The sequence below is a fragment of the Podarcis filfolensis genome, assembly GCF_964270895.1.
Source record: "Podarcis filfolensis genome assembly, chromosome: 6".
NCBI lineage: Eukaryota > Metazoa > Chordata > Lepidosauria > Squamata > Lacertidae > Podarcis > Podarcis filfolensis.
In genome coordinates this window covers 5,828,646-5,841,742 of record NC_139609.1, presented here as the reverse complement: position 1 = coordinate 5,841,742, position 13,097 = coordinate 5,828,646, and the positions used below count along the sequence as shown (strand labels likewise).

Here is a 13,097-nt window from a genome sequence, read left to right as displayed (position 1 = left end):
TTGACTGGCATCTAAAACAGACAATGATGGAGCCAGGCACTCTTCCCTGGGGACCGCATTCTCCAAGCAGGGAGCCACCACTAAAAGAGTCCGTTTCCATGTTCCACCCTCCACTCCTCCCTAAGATATTTATGCAATGACCAGGCTGGTTCACCAGCAGAGAGGAAGCCCTTCTGGTGTTGGGATCCTGAGCCACATGAGGATTTATAAGTCAAAACCAGCACTTTGAACTGAGTCCAGAAACTAACAACTGCTTGCATCCCCAACACAAGACTAAAAAGCAGAGTTGGATGAAGCAGGATCGCACCTTCTCCAGTCTATCAGGACTGATGTTACTAAGGAACATACTGCAAAAGGTGTTCAGAGAGAAGAGCAGTAGCTCAGTGGTAGTGAGTGCATGCAAAAGGTCATTCTGCAGCATCTCCAGGTAAAGCCAGGAAATGTTCCCTGTCTGGAAACCCTGGAGATCCACTCCTGGTCAGTGTGGACGACCCCGAGCTAGATGGACCAATGGTCTGATCAGTGTAAGGCAACTTCCCATGTTCTCTCTCAGAACAGTGAGATTCACGCTCAGCTTCAGCTGTTGCCCCAGTAACAGGTTTTCAGGAACCCTACAAGTCAGAGAACCCCAAAGCTAAGATCATATATCCAACAGGCCATACACTGCCAGTTGTTGCCAATATCACCACTGTATCTGATTATTTATTTGTTGCTTAGAAAAATTCCAGAATTAAAAGGGGCCAGGGTGATACGCAAAAGCACTCACATGGAAGCATGGTGTGCAAGATGCAAAGGGTCAGCCCTCGTACATAGTGCTCTCGACTATATTTCCGAAATGCAGGAAAGATGTATAGTTCACTTATATAGTGCAAATAGAAGAGTGACGCAAGGACCTAGAGAGGAGTAAAAACAAAAGCCCCTGATTATAAAAGTAGCACAGGAGGAATCCATAAGAGAGCAAGCTGATCCCAGTTACCAATATGCACAGATCTAAGCTGAGTAAAGATGATACATTTAACGCACATGACATTCCCCAAAGAATCCTTAGACATGCACTTTAACCCCCCCCCCCGAGCTCTAATTCCCAGCACCCTTAATAAACTGCAGTTCCCAAGATTCTTTGTGGGAGGAGCCAGGTGCTTTGAATGTCCGGTGTGTATGCAGCCGTAGGCAACAGCTGACCAACCGTTTCAGTGCCACTACGATAGTCTGTGCTTCTTTCAGATAAACAGCATTCCACGTGAGCTCCACCATGTGCAGAATTACTATGCCAGCAGTTGGGAGGCCTGGGTAGGTGCGCTGCTGGCATGTGTATATGTGGAGGGGCCCAGGTAGAACACCTGCTTTACCGACAGCAGCTGCCGTGGTAGCGGTTTCATTGTCCTGCAAGGAGCAGGTCCCACGAGTAGAGTAGAGTAGAGTAGAGTAGAGTAGTCTTTTTATCCAAGATTGTCCTTTGAACTTTTAGGATCTGTGACACTGCACGGCTAGCCCAGCCCAGGGAAGGACTACGTCTCCATTTGAGAAATACGACCGTGCTTGAAATTAGCTGATCTGCTCCACTCGGCAAAATAAAAATACACTATACAGATTGCTGCACTGTTCATAATTTCCTAAACTCTGGAAAATGTTTACAGATGATAAGAGGAGAGGACTAGCACACAGACATTGGTTAAAAGTTGGTTATGGAAGGCTTGTCATTTAGTACTATTGTATCCTGAGAAGTGAAACTGTTTTATTTATCTTACAATGGGAAGGTGTGTTTGTCATTAGTTTAGGGGTAATTATTCATTCAGTGATCCAAATCTAAGGGAATAGGATGCAATTCCAGGTGAACAGGTGTCAGGGAACTGCCATCGGAACTAGAGGAGGAGGCGAGGCTCCACAGTGATGCTGGAGAGGGGCCAAGCAGGGAGAGAGGCAGGTCTCCGGTTGGGGAAGAAAATCAGCGCAACACCAGGGATAGAGGGGGGCCAATGGGGGAAGCAGAGAGCACGCTCTGGGACTCTTCACTGGACACCAGCGGGGAGAGCACAGGTCCTCCGCTACCCACGCCCTCCCTGCGCAGAAGACTTCCGCGCAGGGAGAGTAGGAGGAGACTGGGCGTCAAACAACTTTTATGTTGGAAAAGGTTTAAGAAACGCCCACTGACGGATTCTGCCAGCGACTGAACAGCCACGGAGTGGATGGCTGTCCAGCGAGAAATGGTTTAACCAGCCAACCTAGCCCAGAGCGGCGGCAACTTACGCACAAGCAACCCCTAAAGCCATTACAACAGGCATGGAAGCTTCAGAAAGCATTGTGTCTATTTTTTTAATGCCAAAATAAAAATAACTAATACAGGCTTGTGCAGTCTGGTAGGCTAGTACATATTTTTATGAACCAGTAACTCTTATCAGCTTTCAAGGCTGTATAATTATCTGCAGAAACACAGAAATCCCCAAAGGAGCAGAAATATCTAACCTCTGCAAACATGGTAGCTACATAGCTCCATCTTATTGTAGGATTTCTGAAAAGAAAAAGAAATCACAGTCATTACACCTAAATCAAGATAAGAACTTGCTTGGCATCAACTGAAACCCAATTTGCAAGAATTTTACAAACAACTGCTAGACAGCAAATCACTTTGAGTTACTTTCCATAATAAAAGCAACTAATAAGTGCAAAAGAAATAATAATAGCAGAGCTGATGTAGTCTGCAGTAAACACAATCCAATTTCTATTCCAGAACAGCAAATATTTAAAGTAAGAAAGTCTGTATGCTAGTTATGATTTTGCTCAAATGACATGTTTTACTAAATGTGCAGCTGCACTATTATTTTTTTAATCAGTTTGTTATTTTGCATAAAGAAGGAAAGGAGTAGTCGAGGGCAATAGGATATACAGATTGGAGAATGTGGAATACCATGGAAAATAGAAAGACAACCCTGTATAATACAGCAACTTCTACAAAGGAACTCTAGAACCTATATATAAAAAAAACCATCAAAACCCATGAAGTGTAGAATATCTTAAAGCCAAAATGGTCAGACTCAGCACCTGTCATTGGAACCAGAAGCAAAAAGTACTAGTGTGCTCAAAAGAGATATGCATTGAACCAATGCATTTTGGATCCTACTAGGCCTGCTCTGGGAAAATTCAGAGAAACAAATGGTTTTCTTCAACTAACCTTTACTCAGAGAAGACCCACTGAAATTCAGGACCATGAGTTAAGTTAGAGACCCAGCAGTGGGTAGGGTCAGAGGCAAAAGTGGGTAGTGCAATAGAGAGGCTCAGAGGCCAGTGGTGTAGCATGGGTTGCCTGGGGCCGTGCGGAGAGGTTGGGTGGGAGGGGGGGAAACACATTCAACTGCCTAATACTATCTGCATCACCCAGGAGACATAAGAAGAGTTGTTCTATGGTCTGGAGAGGTCACTCCTGGTTCGCATGGAGAAGCTGTTTTCAATGGATCCCAGCGACAGAATGTGCAGTTATATTGAGGCTGCCCTGAGTGTTAAACTTTTGCATCCATAACAATTTTACGCTCAGGGCAGCTGTGCCTGTGACCCCACCATGCTACGCCACTGCAGAGGACTGCACCTGCCCCCTGGGCCTGAGGTCCCCAACCCGTGTGTTATGCCCTCCGTTATGAAGCATGCATCCAGTCCAACCTTGCAATCACAATGGCTATAAGAATTGCCAAGTCACAATGGAGCAACTACATAGACTACATACCGGGGATAGGCATCTCTGTAAATAAGGGTGGGAGCAAAGAGGAAATACAGGTACTGGGAAACTTTAGGAACTTGGACGGTGTCTGAAAAAGCAGAAGGGAGAGAGTCGTTTAGTACCAGATAATGCCACACAGTAAAAAATAAACCCACAGGGTTCCATCCTATTTTCTATGGGTCTCAAACTGTTCATTAATGCTTGAGTTTAGCAGTAATAAATTTATACAATTTCTCAGTCCAAGGAGATCGTTTGTATGCCATTCTTATTCTACTTTTTTTTTTACAATGAGTAAGGCAAGTCTGTGACAAGCCCCTCATCTCTAGTCCACCCCAGGTTTAACGCCCTCCCACCCCAAATAAGCCCCCTATTGTCAGAGCACTTTCCCCTGTTCCACTAAACCCAGGATTCTCTTATATCCTTTGCAAGATGTGTACTCCTATTCCAATAAGCATTAGAAGACTGACAAGTTGCATGGTATTGGTAATCTTGCAAAACATGGGGAGGCCCATACATACATTCTTCTAAACTAGAACAGGTATTTGAATTGTCTCCATGTCACAGAACCCAACTCTCAGAACAGGAAGAAGGGAGGGTGCCATCATCACCACAGCTGTACAATTATTGTAGGAAACAGTCACTCACTTGTCTTCTGTGGCGTAAAGGAAAGTATTCGAGAAGTATTCTCCCTAATGAAAGAGTAGCCTTTCATCAGCAGGCGCACCTAAAGGAGTGGAATAACAGATAAAATGTATTTGACATCTTGCAATTAAGTGAGAGATGGTCCAGAAGGATACCATGGTCAATAGCATCGAAAGCTCCTCTGCCCCTCTTTTGATGAAGGTGAGACCAAAGCAGATTCAGTCTCAAGCCAGGTCTGCACCCAGAATGCAAGAAGTTGAGAGAATCAGTATCCTCCAAGAATGCTTCCATTCTCTCTCCATCACCATGCTCAAAAAGAGGGTGTTTGCAGCAAGTTATTAGTGGTTTAAACCATCAGCGTATCTGAAAACAGAAGTACCTACTCAAACCTTAACAATTATGGTGCGTTTCTTTTTGCATCTGACCATTTCTAACACCCTTAGGTTCAATCTCTTGGAAAAAATGAAAACTTGCCACCATTAATATTTCCCCAAGTCAGGCAGAAGCAAAAGTAGAATGTGTACACAAAATTACAGGTTAGCTAAGGACTCAGATCCTGGCATAAAGCAGCATTTTGCTAATTCAAGCTTTGTGAAATGACCTTGAGCTACATCCAGAAGAAACATCTCCACATGAAACTCACCTGCTCAAAGATCACTATGGCAGCAGAACCTGGTGGTAAATTGTAGGCGACGGCTATGTAAGCTGGTCCCACTCCAAGCGCAAATATTTGGAAGATCATGAGGAGACCCCCAAAGAAAGCGGAGCGGATTGTCTTGTGGGAGGAACCATGGTAGCCCTGGGCCCACAGCAGGAAGAGCCCATAGGGCACAGTCAGGGTGGACAGGAACATGTAAAGCCAAGTGGAAAAAACGACAGAAGATTTGCCAAAAGCGTAGACCAGGAGATCAAACTTCAGCACCAACCTTCAAAAGAAAGTTAAAATCATATACTTGGGTTAAAATATATATTCCATCAGGTTAAATCAGTAACAGCTAAGTAATTCTATAATAAAAGTTGAGGTACTTTTAATCTTTTTTAGTATTTTAAGTTTTGTATGTTTTAGAGTATGGTTGTGATTTTTTTCATTGTTTTCTTGTTTTATCTTTTGTAAACCACTTTGAGGTTCCTTTTAGAATCGGGCAGTGTATAAATCTTATGAAACAAATACTGAACTTAGGTATACACCCTAAGGTTTTATACTGCACAGAACAGTGTAAAGCAAGAAAGCAAACACAGATACAGACAGAGATACAGACAGATACAACCCCTACAGAGATCCAGGACCCCTTGGATAAGCACACGCATGTGGGAAAACTTGTAGTTATTGTGGCATAGCCTGCAGCCCTTCAGTTAGTACTGGGAGGGCTCCACATCTTCCAAGACTTTGCATGCAGATACATTTTCATTGGTTCAGGTATGAAATGACTCAAGTCCAACACTAAAACAAAACAAAAAGAAACAAACCTCCAGCTGATCCCTTCAATATTTTCCTACCTTCCTTCATCAATGGAGTCTACTATGAGGGTGCTGAGAATGATCATGATGAAGAAAGAAATGAACGCATGATGCATGGTCCGGATCTCTTTCACTTCAAATAGCTCGCTGAGGAAAATAATTGTAAGAAGTACATTAGAACATTTCGGGGGGTGGGGACAAACTCCAGGACTTCCAGTGATTAAACTTAAGAGCTGAAAGCAACAGGAATATGGTCAGAAGATTCGGAGGATATGGCCATGGCTTCCCTGGGCCATTTGCTTTTTCTCCTTCAAATGTAACATGTGATCACTCTTTTCCAGTGCAATTTCTCTGCATATGTTCTGCAAAATTCATCTGCCAACAAATATAAGACTTTCACCACTTTTTAGAGGGGGTAGTATGGAAAGAAGTGCCGCTGTACAAGAGAAAGAGATTCCCGAACCAGCAGCACTGGCGGAGCTTCATGCTCCGGCACCAGGGGGTGGAGAGCAGGTGGGGGCGTAGCTGGCGTGTGTCCTGGGGGGGCGTGGCACGCATCCCAGGGACGTGACGCGCTGCCCGCAGGGGCGTGGTGCATGTCCTGGGGGCATGGCACACCGTTTGTGGGGGCGCAGCCGCAATGGCACCCCACCGGGATCGCTCTGCCTTTTAGTCAAATTACCTGTATATGGTTTACATCTTTGACTTCCAAAAGCCCCAATCGCTGGTTCAATAGTATTAGCCGCAATTTTATTAAAATTAGGAGGATACGGCCTGATTCGTATTTCATCCATATTAAACCCCTACCCACCTACCCTCATATTCCCAATCATAATTTTAGCCCTATGAGGTATTGTAATAACTAGCTCAATTTGCCTATGACAAGCAGACCTGAAGGCTCTCATCGCCTACTCATCCCTAAGTCATATGGGCCTAGTAACCTCTGCTATTATTATACAAACACCATGAGGCTTGACCGGAGCCATAACCCTAATAATTGCACATGGCCTAACTTCCTCAGCCCTCTTTGCTCTAGCAAACACTAATTATGAGCACGCGCACCCCCAAACTTTACTTCTTGTACGAGGCTTACAACTTGCCTTCCCATTAATATCAACTTGGTGGTTATTCATTAACTTACCCAATACAGCCATGCCCCCCTCAATCAACCTACTTGGTGAGTTATGAATTATTACTGCCCTATTTAACTGATCATCCCCCACCATCATCATCACCGGGGTTGAAACCCTCATTACTGCCACTTATTCCCGATACATATTCTTAATAACCCAACGAGGAGCCGTTTCAAATCAATTTTGCCTTCTCCCTCCCACCCATGCTCGAGAACATCTTATCCTTATCCTACATTTGCTACCCCTAGGACTTCTAATTCTAAAACCCACCCTAATTTCAGGATTATTCACTTGTAAATATAGCTTACCAAAAACACTAGACTGTGACTGAGATAGAAGGTTCTACCTTCTTGTTTACCAAGAGCTGTATAAACAATTAGAACTGCTAACTCAAATAACTAAGGATGAAATCCTTAGACCTCTTACTTCTGTAGGAAAGTAGTAATCCATTGGTTTTAGGTACCACATGACCCGGAAGCTGTACGCCGGCTCCCTCAGCCAATAAAGCGAGATGAGCCCTGCAACTCCAGAGTCGGTCACGACTGGACCTAACGGTCAGGGGTCCCTTTACCTTTACCTTTACTATGGTTGTAGCTGGCGTGTTCCTTTTAATCCGACTTCACCCAATCTTACAAAACAACAAGACAGCCTTAACTATTTGCCTCTGCCTAGGAGCACTCACCATACTATTCACAGCCCTATGTGCCCTAACACAAAACAACAACAAAAAATTATTGCTTTTTCAACCTCTAGCCAACTAGGCCTGATAATAGTAACTATTGGCCTAAACCAACCTCAACTCGCCTTCCTTCACATCTCAACCCATGCCTTCTTCAAGGCTATACTATTCTTATGCTCCGGCACAATTATTCACAACTTAAATAACAAACAAGACATCCGAAAAATAGGGGGGCATACAAAAAATATTACCAGCGACAGCTACCTGTTTAACCATCGGAAATCTTGCCCTTACAGGAACTCACTTTTTATCGGGCTTCTATTCAAAAGATACAATTATTGAAACCATAAATAACTCCCACCTAAACACCTGAGCCCTTATACTTTCACTTTTTGCAACAATACTAACCGCCACCTACACCTTACAAATAACTTTTTACATCCAATTAAATACAGCACGAACAACAACATCCATTATAAATGAAACACCCCCGACCCTTACTAACCCCCTTATTCGTCTTGCCATTGGAAGCTTTCTAACAGGCCTAACCCTCATAGCCACTGTTTTACCAACAAAACCAACTCCAACTACTATGCTAACCTCTATAAAATTATCCGCCATCATGCTGCTTTATGCGGCTTTTTTGCCTCCTCCTACAACTGCCGCTTTACTTGTACTTACTACATGTGACTATTATGTATATAGTGCATTAACTGATTTACCCCATGAAAAATTAAATATACATTATCCTATAAATAAGACATAATACATATATGTTTAGTTATGCATTAATATATATACCCCATGAATATCCTAATATATACTAGTACCTATAAACTTCACATAATACATAACTGTTTTTTGTACATACTATTTCATACCATACGAGTATTATTTAGGTATTATATCCTGTTTATCTGATTTAAGAATGTTATATATATATATATGGTGCATTACTGTACAAACTCATGAATATCCACTAATCACTACTCTCCATAATCTTACATTCAGACATTACCTGAAATATTTCTCTTCAGTACAGAAGTGTATTTTATACCTGGTTATTTATTGATCTGGCTTCTCACGTGAGAATCATCAACCCCTGTATGTAAGGCCCCCCTCCCTAGTTTCACATCCATAACTTGAGGTTGTGCCACTTTCTCACTTTTTCCAAGGCCTCTGGTTGTTAGGTCAGGACCATCCTACTCTCCATCACCACTTTCTCACCTTTTCCAAGGCCTCTGGTTAATGGGTTAGTTACCCTCGTACCCTTGCTCATAGCATAACTGGTTTTCCCGGCGGCTGGTATTTTTTATTTCTCTTTCCCTTCAGACCTCATCTCAAGTGCTCCTACTGATCTGATTTCTAGCCTGTAGTTACAGTGCAATGGACTTTGCGCAAGCTCTCTATATGGTAAAGGTAAAGATAAAGGGACCCCTGACCATTGGGTCCAGTCGTGGCCGACTCTGGGGTTGCGGCGCTCATCTTGCTTTACTGGCCGAGGGAGCTTCCGGGTCATGTGGCCAGCAGGACTAAGCTGCTTCTGGTGAACCAGAGCAGCGCACGGAACCACAGATTACCTTTCCGCCAGAGTGGTACCTATTTATCTACTTGCACTTTGATGTGCTTTCGAACTGCTCGGTTGGCAGGAGCAGGGACCGAGCAACGAGAGCTCACCCCGTCGCGGGGATTCAAACCACTGACCTTCTGATCAACAAGTCCTAGGCTCTGTGGTTTAACCCACAGCGCCACACCGCGTCCCTCTATATGGTATTATTCTCTTAATGCTTGGTAGACATATTTTTCAACAACAACAACAACAACAACAACAATAATAATAATAATATAATATTTGTTATTTATACCCCGCCCATCTGGTGTCAGCTTCGTTCCAGAGCTGACAGAGGCTGGGAATCTAAGCAAGCCGAGGGAGATAAGGGAGACTCTGGATAAAACAAGACGGAAAATCGATCTCTGATTGTATAACCGTTAACAGAATTAATATAAAGAGCACCAATTTTGAATGAATAAGCAACATAAAGGGCTACACTGCAAATATTACAGCACAAGCTCTCTTATATGGTATATACTGACGCAGGGGAAAACTCATATTTTATTTAGATTAACAAATTACTCCTCCATGAATGCAATGATCTTGAGACTCTTAAATCATTCATATGTTCGACCATATGGATAAAACAAGACGGAAAATCTATCTCTGATTGTATAACCGTTAACAGAATTAATATAAAGATACACATGAAGCAGCAATTTTGAATGAATAAGCAACATAAAGGGCTACAACTGAATTATTTCTAATGCCTCTTGAGTGATGAAGGAGGGTCACAACAAGAGCAGAACATTGTCTTCCCTCCCTATGAGATTTACCGTATTTTTCGCCCTATAGGACGCACTTTTTCCCCTCCAAAAATGAAGGGGAAATGTGTGTGCGTCCTATGGGGCGAATGCAGGCTTTCGCTGAAGCCTGGAGAGCGAGAGGGGTCGGTGGGCACCGACCCCTCTCGCTCTCCAGGCTTCGCGGACCTCTCCGCAAGCAGCGGGAGTGCTCCCGCTGCTTGCGGAGAGTTGCCAGCATGCCGAAGCCTGCGTGCGCTGAGATCAGCGCGCCCAGGCTTCGCGGACCTCTCCGCAAGCAGCGGGAGCCAGCTCTGGGTTCCCACGGCTTGCAGAGAGCTGCCTGTTTGGGGGCTGGGGTCAGGGGAAGCTCGGGCCTCCCCCGCCCCAGCCGCGCGCCTGGGGGGGAAATAATTTTTTTCCCCTTTATTTCCCCCCAAAAAACTAGGTGCGCCTTATGGGACGGTGCGTTCTATAGGGCGAAAAATACGGTAAATGGAATGTGAGAGGGAGGAGGGGCAGCCCAGTGGCAGTGTTTCAGAGAGCAGACAAGCAGAAGATAGCAAAGCCCTAAACACCAATCTTAGCTCAAAGACAGAAGGGGAGAGGGCAGGAATAGCTAGCCCAAAGACTCGAAGGCGGGAAAAGGTCAGTGAGAGGAGGGGAAAAGAACGGAAGCGGAAGGGGTCTTTCCCCTGTTGGAAGAAGAGGAAGGGGCGGAGTTTAGACTCCGCAACTGCTAACTTGGAGTCAGACACGGAGTGAAGGAGCTCCGGAGTGATGCAAAAGAAAGAGGGGGGTTTGCCCTGCCGGACTTAAAATTGTATTATGAATCAGTGGCTTTTTGCTGGCTGAAAAACTGGCTGCTTCTTGAAAACACAGACATTTTGGATTTGGAAGGGTTCAATAACAGATTTGGCTGGCATGCATATATATGGTATGACAAGGTTAAAATCCACCAAGGTTTCAAAAACCATATTGTCAGGAAAGCATTATATAATGTTTGGATTCGGTATAAAGATTTGTTGGAAAACAAAACCCCTAGGTGGTTGTCACCAATGGAAGCTAAGGAAGTGAAAAAACTTAATATGGAATCCAAATGGCCAAAATATTGGGAAATTATAGAACATGAGGAGGGAAAAGTGAAATTGCAGAGTTATGAGAAATTGAAGTCTAAAGTAAGAGACTGGCTTCATTATTACCAGATAAATGAAGTTTTCAAACAGGACAGGAAAATTGGCTTCCAGGTGGAGAGGTCAAAATTAGAAACAGAGCTTTTGGAACCCAATACTAAGAATCTGTCAAGAATGTATAACTTGCTGTTGAAATGGAATACACAGGATGAGACGGTTAAATCAGCTATGATTAAATGGGCACAAGACATTGGTCATGACATTATGTTTGCTGACTGGGAACAGTTATGGACTACCGGTATAAAGTTTACGGCATGCAATGCCTTAAGAGAGAACATTATGAAAATGATTTATAGGTGGTACATGACCCCAGTCAAGCTTGCAAAAATCAATCACACGCCCAATAATAAATGCTGGAAATGTAAGGAAACTGAAGGTACTTTCTACCACCTTTGGTGGACGTGCCCAAGGATCAAGGCCTTCTGGGAAATGATCTATAATGAAATTAAGAAGGTACTTAAGTGTACTTTTCATAAGAAACCAGAGGCCTTCCTCCTGGGCATGGTAGGCCAATTGGTGTCAAGGAAAGATAGGACGTTCTTTATGTATGCTACAACAGCAGCAAGAGTTCTTTTAGCAAAGTATTGGAAGACACAAGAACTACCCACGCTGGAAGAGTGGCAGACGAAGGTGATTGACTATATGGGACTGGCCGAGATGACTGGCAGAATCCGTGACCAAGGGAAAGAGACGGTGGAAGAAGATTGGAAGAAATTTAAAGTTTATCTTAAGAACTGTTGTAAAATTAATGAGTGCTAAAATGTCATGGGTAACATAAAACAGAATTGCAGCGATAAATGATTGGGTAAGAGAAAAAGGATCAAAGAAATTGAATCATAAGTAATTGAAATTAGGGGTTGCTGAAAAAGTTTAAAACAGGGATGCAGAAAAGGGAGGTATGGGGAAGTCGTTGAAATAAGGTTTAAGAAAAAAAGGTTATGAAATTATACGTGTTTACATGTTTGTTTGTTAATGTGTTATGTTGTGAATTGTTAGTTTTTGTGTGTTAATATATGTTGTAAAACCAATAAAAATTTATTATAAACGGAGTGATTTATGGGTTTGAGCAATAAACCTGAGATAATTACTGCCGGTGTCTCGCTTCTGTGGGAGAGCCAAGCCATTACATCTGGCTGAGTTTCCCCAGCCACTTTCAACAAATTTTAACTAAATTTTAACAATTTTTACCTAAAAATTTCTAACACAGATTTTTATATACCACTCTCTGCGTTCCATACTCATCACAAAAAAACCAAAAATTTTAATGACATTTTTTCTACAATAACTAAATTAACTACAATACTAAATTTTACCATACACATTAAAATTTAACTAAAATAAAATATACTTTTTTATGGCAAACCCCCCTACCAATAATTTTTCTTGTTTAATCAAAAAAAATTTCTCGCCAAACCCCTAAAACGAGATTCAACTAAACTGATCAATTATCGGTTAATCGCAGTCAACAATACACTTTATGAAGAATGTGTACAACTACAATTTTTTGTTTAAACCCTTGTTAAAATTTGATAATATGAACTCCAATACCAATACCAAACGCCCTAGCAGACATAAACTTAGGCCTTCTATTTCTTCTTGCCCTCTTAGGCATAATAGTCTACACAATCTTATGGTCCAGATGAGCATCTAACTCAAAATACGCCTTAATAGGGGCGCTACGAGCCATTGCACAAACAATCTCATATGAAGTTACCCTGGGCATTATTCCACTTTCAATTATTAGACTGACTGGCACCTTCACACTACACACCCTTATCATTACGCAATAACACATTTGATTAATCTTACCCACATGACACCTCGCAATAATATGATTCATATCAACCCTAGCAGAAACAAATCGCGCACCATTTGATTTAACTAAGGGGGAATCTGAACTTGTCTCAGGGTTTAATGTCGAATATGCA

General features: G+C 42.8%; 1 protein-coding gene across 3 annotated transcripts in view; it reads right to left on the bottom strand.

Moving 5' to 3' along the window:
- LOC310765934 (sterol O-acyltransferase 1-like) overlaps positions 1 to 13,097 on the bottom strand; it is a 43,019-nt gene that overhangs the window by 8,695 nt on the left and 21,227 nt on the right. For all 3 annotated transcript variants that reach the window (XM_083621607.1, XM_083621609.1, XM_083621608.1), the window contains 6 exons: positions 5,849 to 5,956; positions 4,995 to 5,277; positions 4,355 to 4,433; positions 3,716 to 3,797; positions 2,464 to 2,509; positions 767 to 893 (listed from right to left, as the gene is read on the bottom strand). In XM_083621607.1, coding sequence (XP_083477733.1) covers positions 767 to 893; positions 2,464 to 2,509; positions 3,716 to 3,797; positions 4,355 to 4,433; positions 4,995 to 5,277; positions 5,849 to 5,956 — 725 coding nt within the window. The remainder of the gene's footprint in view (positions 1 to 766; positions 894 to 2,463; positions 2,510 to 3,715; positions 3,798 to 4,354; positions 4,434 to 4,994; positions 5,278 to 5,848; positions 5,957 to 13,097) is intronic.